Raw genomic sequence first — 17,299 nt, forward strand, 5'->3', positions numbered from 1 at the left:
GATAGGTTTCTGAGTATTAGGGGATCAAGAGTTATGGGGAGAAAGTGGGAAAATGGGGTTGAGAAACTTATCAGCCATGATAGAATGGTGAGGTCGACTCGATGGGCTGAATGGCCATCTGTTCCTATGTCTAATAGTCTTAAAAACAAGAGGGCCTGCGGGTTTCTGAGAGAGGCAGCTAGCTCTTTGTGGAGAAATTAAGAAGCTTTTTTCAAAGTAGATTGGTCTCTGCATGAGCTTCACAAAGGATTTCATACCCCCTGTAACATCCACCCAACCCTTCACCCCCAATCGCACCCCCAGTCCACCCAAAACCCACCCCCTACCCATTTGCACTCCATCCCCCAATCCAGCCTGGACATCCCACCCACAACCCCACCCCCACTCGACCACCAACCTCACCCCCACTCCACCCACCATCCCCCTACACCACCCCAAAATCCACCACCAACACCATCCTTACTCCACCCCCCCAATCCAGCCTGGACATCCCACTCACAACCCCACCCCCACTCCACCCCCAACCCCACCCCCACTCCACCCAACATCCCCTCCACTCCACCCTAAAATCTACCCCCGACCCTATCCCCACTCCACCCACCATCCCCCTATACCACTTCCCACCACCCACACCCACTCTCTACTCTACCCCCTACCCCGCCTGTGGTGCTATTGTGAAGACAAGTCTCTCCCTTGTGTCCTGGACCCCTTCACTGAAGCAGATAGTCGGACACATTACCATGTAGTTGTCTGGGGCAGCTTCCTATCTGTGAATTGGTTCCAGCATTTCCTTTATTACAACAATGGCCAGAATTCAAAGGAAGTGCTTCTTTGGCTGCAAAGCACTTTGGGAAGTCCTGAGCTCATGAAAGGTGTTATAGAAATGCACAGTTTTCTTCCAGTAGCCTGGAGTTTGGTCTGTGACATTTCTGTTGCAATGCTTCACATCTTGATGTGTCTGATCTTTGTGCCTGGCACGGAGAATGTGGAGTTAATTCATCAGGCAATTCTATGTTTGTGCTAGTTTTGAAAAGAAAGAAATTGCATTTATGTTGGACCTCTCACAAACTCCAGACTTCCCAGTTGTTGAATGCATCGTCACGATCATAGTGTAGAAAAGGATGTAAACTATGCACAGCAATATCCCACAAAAGTAGTGGAAAACATTTTCTTTGGTGAGAATAGATATTGGCCCCAGGACTTGAACAAGCAAAAGCAGAAATTGCTGGAGAAACTCAGTGGGTCTGGCAGCATTTGTGAAGAGAGAGAAAGCTGAGTTAACATTTTGTGATCAGTTCTGAAGATGGGTTACTAGACTTGTCAGCTCTGTTATCTCCACAAAATTAAAATGATTCACAGCAGTTGGTTTATAGAGGCAAAAAAAACCACTTTGGATTCTGTGAGATTGTGATTGTTCACAAGTAGGAAAGGTTTGGAGGGATATGGGCCTAGCACAGGCAGGTGGGACTAGTTTAGTTTGGGATTATGGTCAGCATGGACTGATTGGGCCGAAGGGCCTGTTTCTGTGCTGTCTGACTCTATAGTTATAAATACCTTTGCAGGTTATCAGTTACCAGGTTACCTTCGAATGATTATTAAAAATGATGTGATGTAAGTCATGGGCAGTGAGTCTGGGGATAGCTCCCTGCAGTGCTATCAGTTATGGTGCTGGGATCTTTGACACTTCCTGCTGGAGAGGGCAGATGTTCCAATGACCGTCACGGATGGCACAGTGGTTAGCACTGCTGCCTCACAGCGCCAGAGACCCGGGTTCAATTCCCGTCACAGGCAACTGACTGTGTGGAGTACGTACATTCTCCCCGTGTCTGCGTGGGTTTCCTCCCACAGTCCAAAAATGTGCAAGTTAGGTGAATTGGCCATAGGAAATTGTCCATAGTGTTAGGTGAAGGGGTAAATGTTGGAAAATGTGTCTGGGTGGGTTGCTCTTCGGAGGGTTGGTGTGGACTTGTTTCCACACTGTAATTATTCTAATCAAAACTATTTCCTGTCAGAGGTCATCGTGATTTAATCCCCCCACCGGAGGTTCTCTGCACCATGTGATGCTTGCCCTTTGCCCCTCCCAGGTTGTGTCTCTAGGGTTTTACATTGGCGACCAAGCCTACCTGAGGAGTAGCTGGAACATTCTGGATGGCTTCCTGGTCTTCGTGTCGCTTATTGACATCGTCGTGTCATTGGCATCAGCAGGTGGGGCGAAGATTTTGGGTGTCCTCCGAGTGCTAAGGCTCCTCAGGACACTACGGCCCCTCAGGTAAGACCTTCTCATTACTGGAAAGGAAGGATCATCATTGTGTGAGGGTGTTGCACCTTTAATGCTTTGGTTTTTTTTTGCTGCTGTCTACAAGTTGTGAGGTATGACGTTTTCCCCTCAAAACTGTATGACTTAATTTATCAGCAAGACCACTGGAAACTGAAGACTGATCCCCAGCTCTTCACTCCTTCCGTTACATCTACCTTTCCAATTATAAGACCATAACACATAGGAGCAAAAATTAGGCCATTCAGCCCATCAAGTCTGTTCCACTATTCAATCATGGTTGAGGCTCATTCCTGATGAAGGGCTTTTGCCCGAAACGTTGATTTTCCTGCTCCTCGGATGCTGCCTGACGTACTGTGCTTTTCCAGCGCCACTCTAATCTAGACTCTGATCTCCAGCATTTTCAGTCCTCACTTTTGCCTGATAAGTTTCTTAACCCCATTCTCCCGCTTTCTCCCCGTAACCCTTGACCCCTTGATACTCAAGCACCTATCTATCTCAGTCTTAAATATACTCAATGGCCTGGCTTCCACAGCCTCCTGTGGCAGTGAATTCCATAGATTCACCACGCTCTGGCTGAAGAACCTCTTCCCTTTACTCTAAGACTGTGCCCTCTGGCCCGAGTCTCTCCTACCTATGGAAACATCTTCCCAACATCTACTCTGTCCAGGCCATTCAGTATCCTGTAAGTTTCAATTAGATCCCTCCGATCCTTCTAAACTCCGGTGCGCATAAACCCAGAGTCCTCAAATGTTCCTCATATGTTAGGCTTTTCATTCCTGGGACCATTCTGATGAACCTCCCCTGAACATGCTCCAAGGCCAGTCCATCCTTCCTGAGATATGGGGTCCAAAACTGCACACAATAATCTAAATGTGGTCTCCCCCTCTCCTGCTCAGACTGAGGACAATGAGCCTTTCCTGGGTAAGACTCCCGAGACCAGTGACCCTTGTCTGAATATGTGACCCCAAAGTGTTGACATTGACCAGGATCACAACAGTCAAACACAAACTACCCCTCACAAATGTTTAGCCAAAGGATGGGCAGGTTGGGAGCAGGAGGGAAGGTAAGGTCTCAGACACACTCTCACCTCTCTATGACTGGTTTTGATGCCGCTTGCTTGGGGTTGGTAGGGAGAGAGTTGGGCAGCGGATAGTGCTCTGTTTAAGTGTTTACTCAGTCCCCTTTTGAAAGTTCCTCTTGAATCTGTCTGCTCTGCCTGTAGTTGTGCACTCCAGCTCATTATAATCAGTGTAAAACCAGGGGGCACAGTCTCACGATAAGGGATAAGGCCATTTAAGAATGAGCTGAGATTGAGGTGGTGAACCTTCAGAAATCACAACCACCCCTCTCCCCCCCCCCCCGCCCCCAAAGGGGCTGAGGAAGCTCAAACATTGAGCAGGTTTAAGCCAGAAATTTTGAGATTTCTGGAGACATCAAGGCATGTGGAGATAATGTGGGAAAAGTATATTTGAGGTGGATAATAGGATGATAAGAGATCAAGGGTTACGGGGAGAAAGCGGGAGAATGGGGTTAAGAAACTTATCAGGCAAAAGTGAGGACTGAAAATGCTGGAGATCAGAGTCTAGATTAGAGTGGCGCTGGAAAAGCACAGGACATCAGGCAGCATCCGAGGAGCAGGAAAATCAACGTTTTGGGCAAAAGCCCTTCATCAGGAATGAGCCTCAACCATGATTGAATAGTGGAACAGACTTGATGGGCTGAATGGCCTAATTTTTGCTCCTATGTGTTATGGTCTTATAATTGGAAAGGTAGATGTAATGGAAGGAGTGAAGAGCTGGGGATCAGTCTTCAGTTTCCAGTGGTCTTGCTGATAAATTAAGTCATACAGTTGAATTGAATGGTGGAGCAGGCTCAATGGGCTGAATGGCCTTCTCCTGTTCCTATTACTTGTAAAGAAAATGTCATCCAAGATTCTTTGGCAGTCACCTCAAATCCGTGTCCACTGGTCATCAACTCTCAATACATTCCTTCAACCTCCTTCACGAAACGGATATTCCTTATCTACCATCACAGACTAGTTGGGTCGAATGGCCGCCTGCTGTGCTGAATGTTTTTTGGGGTTTATCAAACATCCTTATAATTTTCAACAGGTTTAACAATTCTCCTTGTGGCCTTCAGTTCCATCAGACATAAGGTTCCAACTCCTCCAGTTATGGATGTAAGTTTGCTCACTGAGCTGCAAGGTTCATTTTCAGATGTTTCGTCACCATACTAGGTAACATTATCATTATTTGTGTGTTTATGTTTTAAATAAAAAGCGGGCCATACCACTAAGTGGTTCATCCAGAGGCTCACTGATGATGCTCCCTAGTATGGTGACGAAATGTATGAAAATGAACATTCCAGCTCAATGAGCAAACCTACATCCAGAACCTCAACCTGAGCTAGAAATCTTTTCAAAGCTCCTCCAGTTATGTATGACTCGGGAAGTGCTCATGTCACTCTGTGATCTGTAAAGCACAGAGAGATTTCTCGCACTCAGCATCAAATGGATAATTAGTCTCTCTATTTATCTGAACAAAGTCTTGTTATCATTCTTCCTTTGACCACATAGAAGACAGCTAAGAATTCAGGTCTTCAAGGGTCAACTAAAGAGCATCATTTTCATCCTGAAGAAATGTTGCAGGTGGTTATATATTGTCTACTTATCTTGCTGCATTTCCTCACTCTCTTGTCCCCTAGGGTCATCAGCCGAGCTCCAGGCTTGAAATTGGTTGTTGAAACTCTCATTTCCTCGCTGAAGCCCATCGGGAACATTGTCCTCATTTGCTGTGCTTTCTTCATAATCTTCGGGATCCTTGGAGTCCAGGTGAGATGTCAGAAATGGTTTTCTAGGATAGGAAACTTCAATTTTACGCAGAACTATTAGGGAGAGGAGTGGACCATTCTGGCCCTCAGACTGTTGCTGATTCATACTTCATTCTCCAATTTTGCTCGATGCTGCTTAACACCCAATAAAAATCTACCCGAATAAAAGCAGACATTGCTAGGAAAAAAAGCTCATCAGGTCTGACATCACCTGTAGAGAGAAAATAAAGTTAGTGTTTCAGGTCCAGTGACTCTTCTTCAGAATTGATCTATCTAACCCAGTCCTGGAATCTCGAGTTGTGTTCCAACATTCAGAGCCCATTAGGAGGGTGGTTCTCACTGTCCTTTAGTGAACATTGGTTCCTTTTATCCCTCCTAATTGGTGTAGCACTTCTTTCAAATTAATTCCTGCACCGAGGAAATAGTAGATTAGATTAGATTTCCTACAATGTGGAAACAGGCCCTTGGGCCCAACAAGTCCACACCGACCCTCCGAAAAGCAACCCACTCAAATCCCATTCCCTCTCCCCTACATTTACGCCTGACTAATGCACATAATTCACTATAGGCAATTTAGCACAGCCAATCCACTCTAACCTGCACACCTTTGGACTGTGGGAGGAAACCTGAGCACCCAGAGGAAACCCACGCAGACACTGGGAGAATGTGCAAACTCCACACAGACGGTGGCCCGAGACTGGAATTGAACCTGGGTCCCTGGTGCTGTGAGCTAACCGCTGAGCCACCGTGCTGCCCAGTATATCCACAGCTTCATCCAACTAAATTACTTTAATGTTTTCAATACTTCAAACAGATGATCCTCCAACCCTCTAGACTCAAGGGATTAGACTCATGCTATACAGGACTATTACAGGACGAAATAGGACTGCAGGACTTGCTGATCTTTACCTGACTATATTTTCTCTCACAGTTAACAATCACACAGGTTTAATTGGAAGCACACTAGCTTTCAGAGCGACGCTCCTTCATCAGGTGATAGTAGACCCCAGTCCAACAGCGGCATCTCCAAATCATTTTTTCTCACAGTTCACCTTGAAGAGTGTGGTGTCATCAGAGGCAGTAAGGATTATTGGCATTCCTCTTGATGTGATAGCATATACTCAATATCTGTGTCATTACCTTCTCTAATGGGAATTGATTTGCACTTTCTGCTTAGGATCATCGAATTGGGAAAATCTGCTAATTATCTTTATAGCTTGCAGATTCTTAAATTTATATGTAAACCAGGATGACACAATGTCTCCATTGACACATCTGCGCAGATTTACAACCAACATTAGGTGCCCTCAGTTTATTGGAATTTTACTTAAATGGATGGGGAGGTTATGCGGAAAAGCAACTTTGATAAAAGGTTTGATTGATGCAACGCTGCGGAGGATGAAACGTTCAGAAGATACAAATACTGCTCTTGCATTGCTTTTACAAAAGCATTGATTATATTGTCACAAAATCCCAACTATTTCAACTGAGATGTGATGAATTAGTATCCTATTGAATCTTTTGAAGAATGCTAGTAATGCTGAGGTCTCAATCACTGGCACTATATCTTTACTCTATTTTCACCATGGATTTAAGTACTGCAGCACACACTCAGGAATTTTGAGCACTTGACGGTCACCATAATATCTGCGCCACTCAAATGCATGCCACAGATTACCTTCTCCCTGTACATTGAAGAAAATGCCTTAATATCACCCCTGCCTCTTTAACTATCGGGTTTGGATTCTAATGTACTCCTAAGATGTCAGTGCGATGTATTAATTTATTAATCAAAGTCCATGTGAATTCAGTTAAACAAAGCTTTAATCGTGGGTGAACAAGAGTCTCTCAGACCTGTTCTAATATGAGCAGTAATTATAGTTGACTCCAGACTAGCATGTTTGGTGCACTCGGCTGACTTTGAATGCTGTCTCCTGTTCTCCTGAAGTAATGTTTAACAAGAGCTCTTTATAGTCAGTTCATTGCTGGCGTACAATCACTTTTATGACGTTTGCAATTTCCTGAAGTCATCGAGTTTTAACTTGTCACCTTCAGGGCACTGAATTTAACTTCATCAGGCCTCTTAGAACTCTTCAGTAAGAGAGAGTAGGTTCCTGAGTGCACACAGTAGCTCATTAATATCCTGCTGCATTACCCAGAGTTATTATCTGCTTAGACATTACACCCGTACCTTGGCTGAAATATCTTCTCACACAGCTGGTGAACTTTTGCTTTCTCCAGTTCCTTCACTGCCTTGACTCCATAGAAATTTTACAACTCGAACAGATATTCTCTCAAACTTAACATTGCATCCCTCTCCATGCATTGAATTTAAATGACCTCCCTTGCCACATAGTTATCTCGAAATGATTTTACATTGCAATGGAACTTTTTAAGAAAGGCAGTTTACATTTACACAGAATTTTTAACATAACAAAAACAATCTCAAGGCACTTTGCAGATGTGGTATGAACTAAATCTGAAGAGTTTATGCTCGAAACCTCGACTCCCCTGCTCCTCAGATGCTGCCTGACCTGCTGAGCTTTTCCAGCATCACATGTTTAGACTCTGATCTCCAGCATCTGCAATCCTCACTCTCTCCTTTCCAGCTACATCAGTTGATAAAGCCAAAAAATATGGTCAAAGAGTGATATTATCACTGGACTGTTAATCCAAGCAGCCAGGGAATGTTGGAGGGACCTGGGTTCAAATCCTGCCACAGCAGATGATGGAATTTAAATTCAGTGAAAAAAATTAAAAGAGTCTAATGATGACAATGAATCAATTGCCGTTGTTGGAAATGCCCATCTGCTTCACTAATGTCCTACAGGAAAGGAAACTGCCATCTTTAAACTGTCTGGTCTACATGTGACTCCAGACCCACAGCAATGTAGTTGGCTCCTCTGGGTAATTAGGGATGGGCAATAAATGCTGCCTAACCAGCGCTGCCCGCATTCTGTGAAGTTAAACAAAGTAACCAGTCTCCTACCTTTTAAAATCATATCCAAGGAATCTTCTACCTTCACTCAGGAGAGCAGATGGGCCCTCCAATAAACTCATAGATGACATCTTTGACAGTGTGGCACTCCCTCAGGACCACACTGGAGTGTGTCAGCCTGGATTCTGTGCTCACGTCTCTGGAGTGTGCAGACTCAGAACTGTCCAGTTCTGAGTTGACAGCGCTATCCTTCCCTCACCCTCGCCCTAACCCTGAAGTGGGGGATGCGTGGGGTTAGCGATGAAGCTACCTGGGCTTTTCCAGGATGGTTTCTCCCACAGGGCTGGAGGGAGTGGGATGTTACAACATTGTAGAAAGGGTAGGTGCAAGTAAGCTGGGTATCTAGGAGCAGCAAGTCTCAACTTGTCAGGCGCAGAATTGCTGGGGATAATCACGAGATAATATAAGTCAACACTTTGATAGATGCGGGCTAATCAGGACAGTCAGCGTGGATTTGTAAAGGGTAGTTCATGCTTGACGAATTCGGTTTAATTCTCTAAGGAAGTCAGTAAGCTGGTAGACAAAGGAAGGCAGCGGTTTATTTGGATTTGCAGAAAGAATTTGATAAGGTGCGAGTGGGAACTGAAGGAGGAGTTTGATTTTTCTCCACAGTTTATCATTTTGTTCTGGTCTCTTTGAGGGTGGGGAGTGGGGGGGGGGGGGGGGGGGGGGGGGAGCATGTTGTATTCTGGCAGAGATATAAATGCTCCTGGCAGGCTTTCCATCAAAGCTGCAGAGAATATACACAGCCAGCCGATTCGGTGGGTGCATTAATATGCATGTGTAGCTCATTACTGTTACACAAAAGGCTGGATAAATCTGAAGCTGACAGTGAAATGCCAATCCTTGGCTCTGTTCTTTTGAAACAGTATTCCTGAGAACCATGTGGGCAGCCAATCACAAGTTTACCTAGATGCATCGATGGATTTAACCAGAGGGCATGAAGCAACTTACCTCAATCCAGGTGGTTGCCACCTTCGTGACCAGTGTCTGATTGACAGACCTGACCAAAAGGAGATTATGCAAGGGGCCAGGGAGAGAGACTGGGTCTCCATTCTTGGACGTCTCTTTGATGGAAGCTGTGCTGAATTTAGGCTTTCATCCAAGCACACGCAGTCAGGCAGAAATGTATAGAGAGTCAGAGTGAGTCAAGCATAAAAACAAAGGCAATGAGAGCACGGGTAGGCGATTCAGCCCTTCATTCTTCTTCATTCACAGGGTGAGGGTGTCACTGATTAGGCCAGCAGTTTTGTTGCCCAACCCAGAGAACAGCCAAATCAATCCCATTGCTGTGGGTCTGGAGTCACATGTAGGCCAGATCAGGTAAGGATGGCGGTTTCCTTCCCTGAAGGGCATTAGTGACCCAGATGGGATTTTTCTGACAATTGGCAATAGATTCACATGATCATTAGACTCTTAATTCCAGATTTTTATTGAATTTACATTCCACCATCTGCCAATGACTGGATTCAAACCCAGGTCCCCAGAGCTTTATGTTATTGCCTTCATTGCTGATCATCTGGCTCAGTCCCCTGTTCCTGCTCTCTCCCCCATACCCTTTCATCCCTTTGGCCCTAAGAACTGTATCTAACTCCTTCTCAAAAACATTCAATGCTTTGGCCTCAACAGCTTTCTGTGGCAGAGAATTCCCCAGGCTCCCCACTCTCTGGGTGAAGACATTTCTCCTCATCTCAGTCCCAGTGACCACCCTGTATCCTTAGAGTGTGACCCGTGGTTCTGGACTCCTCTGTCATCAGGAACATCCTTCCTGCATCTACCCTGCCCAGTCCTGTTAGAATTTTACAGGTTTTGTGAGATCCTCCTTCATTATTCTAAACTCCTGTGAATACAATCCTAACTGATCCACTCTCCCTTCATACTTCAGTCCTGCCATCCCAGGCAAAGCAGTGAAGAGTTCTGTATAGCCTGGTAAAGACAATGAGGAAGCACATATCGAAGGTATTCCCACCGCAGTGGAGAGAGTTAAAGGGAGTTTGAGATCTTTCTCCAAAATTCTGAAAAAGTTTGACAGAATAAAAAAAAGACAGCAACGTGAGGACGGGTTAATTGAAGAATGTTGCAACAGAGACAGAGGTAATTTGTCACGATTTGGATCAGGCTGCCTGAAAGGATGACTGATGCAGATTCAATAGTAATTTCCAAAATGAAATTGGATCAATAATTAAAAGGAAGCATTTGCAAGACTGTGTGGAAAGAGCAAGAGGAGTCAGCTAATTGGAGAGTCCTCGGAATGATCAGGGAGCTTAGCGAATCGATGGTTAGAGTCATCGAGTCATGCAGCACGTAAACAGGCCCTTCGGCCCAACTCATCCATGCCAACCAGCTTTCCTAAATTGAGCTAGTCGCATTGCTTTTTGCCATGGTAATGCCTCAGACCAATCAGAGCCAACTTGCCAACCAATCAGTAGCCTTCTCTCCTGTAGTATCAATCATTGTGATTGTTTGGAATTTGGTGTTCTTGCATGTGTCCTGATGAGTGCGAGGGCGAAAGCTCCAGCAACATACCTCTCTTTTCAGTCATAATGCAAACTCTGTCTAGTACTACCAGGTGACCAACTGACCTTTCAAGCAGCCAGCAAAGGCACTGACTGATGGAGCCTCTTCCCGTGCTGTTGGATTCTCAGATTCTGAAGGAATTAACAATGACAGAGAAAGTCGAGCTGATGCATTTGGTGGGGCAGCTGGAATCAAGGAATAAAGAAGCAATGAATCAAAGTGTTGGCAGAACAGGATTAAAAGGACCAGGTTGAGAAAGGTGTTACCGAGACTGGAGGGTTTGGGTTATAAGGAGAGACTAGATAGGCTGACAACCTTTTACCCTGGAGTGTGGGAGGCTGAGTTTGGCCTTATAGAGGTCCTTATAAAATCATGATGGGCATGGATAAGGTTTTTTCCCCAGGGCTGAGAAGTCCAAAACCAGAGGACATGATTGTGAGGTGAGAGTGGAAAGATATAAAAGGGACCTGAGGGGTCACCTTTTCACTCAGAGGGTGATAGATGCAGGTAGAGTTAAAACTTCCAAAAGACATTTGGACAGGTGCATGGATAGGAAAGGTTTAGAAGGATATGGGCCAAATGGGACTAGTTCAGATTAGGAAACCTGGTCGGTCCAGACAAGTTGGGCCGAAGGGTCTATTTCTATGCTGTATGACTCCATGAGCCTTGTGGCTGGCATGGATTAGTTGGGCCACATGGCCTGAAGGTTCCACTGGTTTGTGGAACAACAAACTCAGGATGAGTTTAGAAGCAGAAAGGAAGGTGTTAAAGAATGTTTGCGTGCAATGGGTGATTGATGTGTTGGCTTGACCCGCACAAGGGGAGCACTAATGCAAACTGGTCACAATCAGGAAAGCTGATGAAGGGCTCATGCCCAAAAGGTCAATTCTCCTGCTCCTCAAATGCTGCCTGACCTGCTGTGCTTTTCCAGCACCACTCTCCCGACTCTGATCTCCAGCATCTGCTGTCCTCACTTTCTCCCAATTAAGAGGAAGTCAGCACTCACATTCAAAAGATTCACATTAGGATAGAGAAATAAAATTCAAGAGTGTGGTGCTTAGGCAGTATCCGAGGATCAGGAGAATTGACATTTTAGGCATAAACCCTTCATCGATTCTCCTGCTCCTCAGATGCTGCCTGACCTGCTGTGCTTTTCCAGCACCACACTCTCGACTCTGACCCCTAGCATCTGCAGCCCTCACTTTCTCCCAGAGAAATAAAATTGGAGAATTCCAGCATGCGGTGAGAATGTTTGCTGAATTTTGTGTCGGAAATTTCTAGATCATGAACCCCTACTTCTCGAACTGAGTGTAGTTTTCCCTGCTCGAGCTCACCATGAGATACACTCAGTCTTTATTCCCTCTGGTAAGATTTTGCTGTGTATTCACTGCAATGTCCATATGCAAATCTCCTGTGAAAATTGTAATGAGCACAGAATATTCTTCTTGGAAATTGTATTCAACTGGAGCATATTCCTCTGTTGCTTCTGAAATTGAGATCCCTGCAATTTGTTCCATTTCTTCTGAAAACCAGATTTGTCTCTCTTGCCTCTTTCAATGAGTGGTCATGTTAAGTCTGTTATATATTTTGGCATAATAAGCTATCAACAGATGCAATTTGCAGTCTGGGTCCCCTGTGAAACTGATGTAACCTTCCACAACCTTAATTATCTCTTATTTGCCTTCCCAGAGTAGAATACACCCTGGTCGGAAGGTGTGATGCAGACTCTTAATTGTATTTAAAACTAACGGGCTGACTTACAACTCAATCCACAACCACAGAGCAGTTTGGTGTCCCACGATTTGCCAATTTGACCCATCCTGTTCAAATCATCTGGGCTGGAGTGATTCACCTACAAAGAGGGACTACAGAGACTGAGGTTGTTTTTCATGGAGCAGCGGAGGCTGGGGGGGGGGGGGGTATCAGATTAAGGTGGACACAACGATGAGGGCTGTTAGGTCGATAGGGGTCAGGTAAGAGGAAGGAGTTTTAGATTGGATTTAAAGAAAAATATTTCACCCACATAGTAAAGGGTATCTGAGGGAGTGGCAGAGGCAGGAACCATCACAGTATTTCAGGAGGGATGACACGGTGGTTAAAACTGCTGCCTCACAGCAACAGGGACCTGGAATCAATTCCAGCCTCGGGCGACTGTCTGTGTGGAGTTTGTACATTCTCCCCGTGTCTGCGTGGGTTTCCTCCGAGTGCTCCAGTTTCCTCCCACAGTCCAAAGATATGTAGGTTAGGTGGATTGGCCATGCTAGACTGCCCATAGTGTCCAGGGAAGTGCAGGCTGGGTGGGTTGACCATGGGAAATACTAGGTAAAAACAATGACTGCAGATGCTGAAAACCAAATACTGGATTAGTGGTGCTGGAAGAGCACAGCAGTTCAGGCAGCATCCAACGAGCAGCGATTTCGCTGCTCGTTGGATGCTGCCTGAACTGCTGTGCTCTTCCAGCACCACTAATCCAGTACATGGGAAATACTAGGTTATGGGGACAGGCTAAGGCAGTGGTTCTGAATGGGATGCTCTTCAGAGGGTCAGTGTGGATTTGATGGGCCAAATGGCCTCCTCCCACAGTGTAGGGATTCTATGAAGTATTTAGATAAACACTTGAAACAACAAATGAGCCAAGAGCTGTAAAATGGGCCTAAAGTAGACAGTAGCATAGACACGATAGACCGAAGGGCCTCTTTCTATGCTATAAACCTCAATGACTCTAATATCCCGGAGGTGGAAACATAGAAATGGCAATGAGGAATCTTCGGTCTTTTGGAAACATCTATTCGACCTCGCAGTTCTTACAATCTTACAATTGGAGACTAACAAAAGGAGGTATTACAAAATCCTGATGTCACATGGGGAACGAGTGAAGGACTGAAATCTTTGTTTACGCAGCGGGAAGGGGAATTTTGAGTGAGTGCTGGGGGTGGGGAAGAAATCGAGCATTTGCACAATAGCTCATCACACCCTCAGAACATCTCGAAACACTTGGCAGCCAGAGAATGTTTTTAAAATGCAGTCTGTGTTTTAAGACAAACACAGCCAGGGTTCCGCAATCAGAAAATGAGTGGAATAAATACTTCATCTGTTGTGAATGTAGATTACATCAAATCACTGCTGGAATTTCACTTTGATCTCCACATCTCAAACGATGGAAATTAACACCATTAACAGTGCAAGTGTATAATCAGATGGGGAAACACTCATTGTCATTAGATAAACATAGACTTTTGGTCAGGCCATCTGAAAAATAGCCAACGCTGTCTGTCCATGCAGGAAAGTCCCGTGTTGCTTCGGACACACATTGAGTCAAAGGCGTGAGGTAAAAACAAAAAAGTTAGATTTAAAAGTACTTTCGATGAAATGATGTGGTTTTGAAGTTCGGTCACTGCTCTAGTGTAGACTTTGTGGTGGTCCCGTTTCCTCAGTCCGTCAGCATCTCCAGCTCTGCCAATGTTTGATTCCTGTCCCTCGTTGCTTTTGGGAAGGTGGTGGTGAGCTACCTTTTTCAACCGCTGCTGCCCCTGTGATGCCGAGACACTCACAATGCCCTTAGGGAGGGAATTCCAGGGTTTTCACCCAGCAATACTGAAGGAACACCGATATATTTCCAAGTCAAGATTGTGTGCAACTTAAAGGGGAATTTGTAGGGGATTTTAGGGCTAGTTTTCATAACACAACCATCTTATTTACACCTACAAATGGTGCAAAGCATTGATGGACAGTTGATTATTCTGTATTTCGGGCACTGTGGTGGTTTTACCTCCCGTCATTAGCAGCTTCTCCCTTTCACTCCTGATGCTTCCACCCTTTAAGCTGCTGCGGCATCAAATTCCCACACTCCAAGTCAGAAAGCTGTGGACAGGAGCTGTCTGGTAGCTGGCACCTCGCTGATCCAATGTTGCTGACCATAGTGATGGGTTTGGCCTCCCACTGATCATGGAAGCCCGCCCCTCTCCAGCCTGATTGGTGTCCGAAACAATCTCCCCTCCCTTGTGTTTTAAAGGCTCTGTACTCACCGTAGTTTCGGTCAAAATGCACGTGCACCAACAGATCACTATTAACTCCATTTCCAGCCAATGTCTTGAATCTACCTTCGGCTTATCACCAAAGTTGTTTTATTCCCTTCTGTTCATGTGAATAGGAAGTTCACAAGTTTCAATCCTTTAATTTTCTCGACACCTGTCTCCACCCTGAAAGCAAATCTCTTTGACCACACTCCTGGTTTCTGCCAGAATATCTCCCTGTGTGACTAGGTGTCAACATTTCACTGGATTAGTGGTGCTGGAAGAGCACAGCAGTTCAGGCAGCATCCAACGAGCAGCTGCTCGTTGGATGCTGCCTGAATTGCTGTGCTCTTCCAGCACCACTAATCCAGTATTTGGTTTTCAGCATCTGCAGTCATTGTTTTTACCTTGTCAACATTTCACTGTTTGTGCTCATGTGAGACATGTTGGAATGGTCTTTTATGTCCATGGCACTACACCAATGGGTGTGAACAATTTGATGATTCTAAGTATGTTAGTGACCAGGAGAATATAGCAATTACTAAACAGCAAGAGCCCAGAGAATCATTTCCAGCACAGAAGCCAACTCGATGTCTTCCTCCATCTTGTTGGTCACTTGACTCAATGGTAATGGAGTCAGTTACTAATCTCATTGACCAATCCCTATCAGTGAGTGTACAGCAGACTCAGACATGAGGGTATACCCCACCTCAATGGGTCAGACCTTTGGGAATCTCGCTGTAAAGTCAGCTGTCGAACAACAAATCACCAAAGATGCTGAAAATCTAAACCAGAGACACCAGGTACTCTAAAAACTCAACAGGTCACACAGCATCCCTGGAGAGAAGCCAAGTTAGTGGTTCTGTTTCTCTGTCCACAGATGCTGCCTGACCTGTTGAGATTCACCAGCAGTTTCTGTTTTTGTTTCAGCTTTCCAGCATCTGCAGTTCTTTGTTTTATTTCAATGACGAGTCCTGATCATCTTACATCAGAACTGGACAACCGAAAGGGTTAACCTTGTTTCATACTTCACACATACTTCCAGTCTTAGCCCCAAATACTTCCAGAAACACCCCTAAATACAAGCAGTACTTTCTGCTTTAGTCCAAAGTCTTCTGCAGGACGCACTACCAGTCGGCCTGAAGCCTCCAGTTTCCGGGGTGTTGGAGCCTGGGACAATGGGCCATGGGGTGTGTCAGGAGCCTGTGGAAGTCCCAATACACTGTCCTCTTTGGAGGGTGTCATTAACATGGACTGAGCACCTCACCAGCTCTGAAAGTCTCCAACTCTGAGTCAGAGTGTGTGGGAAGTTGAAATGCCATTACCTGAATAGTTACCCTCAATGTTACATCTAAGATCCTTGCCTAACTCCTGGGTTACTATCACATGATCCCCCTACAGTCAGACTGATCACACTACCTGCCCCTCCACCGATTACCCTACTCAACCAAGCATTCCCTCCACCCCTCTCAACTGCACCTCCTGACCCCAACCATAATGCCCCCCAAATCTCACCCCCCCACCCCACAACACGACCCAACTACATCCTGACCCAACCTCAGTACATCCTCCTGAATTGAGCGCAGCTCAAGAAACCGGCCCACTCCCAACCCTACCCCCCTCCCCCACCCCCACACACACGCACACACTCATGTCCCTCACCCATTCACTCCCTCAACCCCTCACCCTCTCACCCCTCATTCGCTGACATCCCTCACCCCCTTCGCTCCCTCTCACCTCCCCACCCCCTCATTCACACCCCTCACCCTTTCACCCTCTTCCCCCCACAGCTTCTCAACCCCTCACCCTCCTCATCCCCTCTCACCTCCCCTCCCCCTCATTCACATCCTCATTGTACATCTTATCACCCTACACCCTCCTCACTCTTTCATCCACAATGTTACATTCCCAATCGACCTTTAACCCTGTCGTACAGCAGCCTGTGGTTTACCTCCCAGCGTTGAGAGGAAGGGTCCTGATCTACTCTGTGCCCAGGGAACCTAGGGCTCAGCAAACACAGAAATGAGAGCTGAGCAAGACCGAGGCAGGGCAGAGTGGACAGGAGTGGCTGTTCAACAATGATAGCTGTCCCTTGCTTTTAATTGCTTGGAAGATGTGGGTCATTACCTCCCCAATTACTCAGACACTGTGCCCCAAATTATTACCTTCTCAAAGTAATTTATCTTTCCTGAGTTTGGATTTGATAACGCTGATTAACTTGTAACACCAAAGACTGAGTGAGTTGAGTGCTTTTCCCTGGAAATTGTAATTTCAATAAAAGTTCCTGCGATTTTCTGAAAGTTTGGTGTATGTTGGATGAGCAATATAAAATATCAATGAAGTGCTGTAAGAAAAGGAATGTCACTCTGGTGGTTTACTAATGGACTGACTTGTTTAATGTTAAAAGCATCTGCCTGAATTCTCCAGCTCTAACCAGAGTCGCTAACTTCAAATAATGATCTCCTAAGATGTCCTCCAGATGTCCCAAGGCACATTCCATTCCACAAATTACTTTTGAAGTACAGTTACTGCTGAACTAGATGGAACGCTGACCCGCTCAGACACTGGCAGACTGTAGCAAGCCACTTCACCACATGAACTGCAGAGCCTCACAACACTGGCTTAGCACCACACCCCGAAAGACAAATGTGGATGGCCAGCAAT

At 45.6% G+C, this 17,299-nt stretch overlaps 1 protein-coding gene across 3 annotated transcripts in view; it reads left to right on the top strand.

Annotated features, from left to right (window-relative positions):
- cacna1ia (calcium voltage-gated channel subunit alpha1 Ia) overlaps nt 1-17,299 on the top strand; it is a 447,558-nt gene that overhangs the window by 376,123 nt on the left and 54,136 nt on the right. For all 3 annotated transcript variants that reach the window (XM_072588890.1, XM_072588891.1, XM_072588893.1), the window contains 2 exons: nt 2,085-2,269; nt 4,982-5,108. In XM_072588890.1, the coding sequence (XP_072444991.1) occupies nt 2,085-2,269; nt 4,982-5,108 (312 nt within the window). The remainder of the gene's footprint in view (nt 1-2,084; nt 2,270-4,981; nt 5,109-17,299) is intronic.

The sequence above is a fragment of the Chiloscyllium punctatum genome, chromosome 18, assembly GCF_047496795.1.
Source record: "Chiloscyllium punctatum isolate Juve2018m chromosome 18, sChiPun1.3, whole genome shotgun sequence".
NCBI classification, from domain to species: Eukaryota; Metazoa; Chordata; class Chondrichthyes; order Orectolobiformes; family Hemiscylliidae; genus Chiloscyllium; species Chiloscyllium punctatum.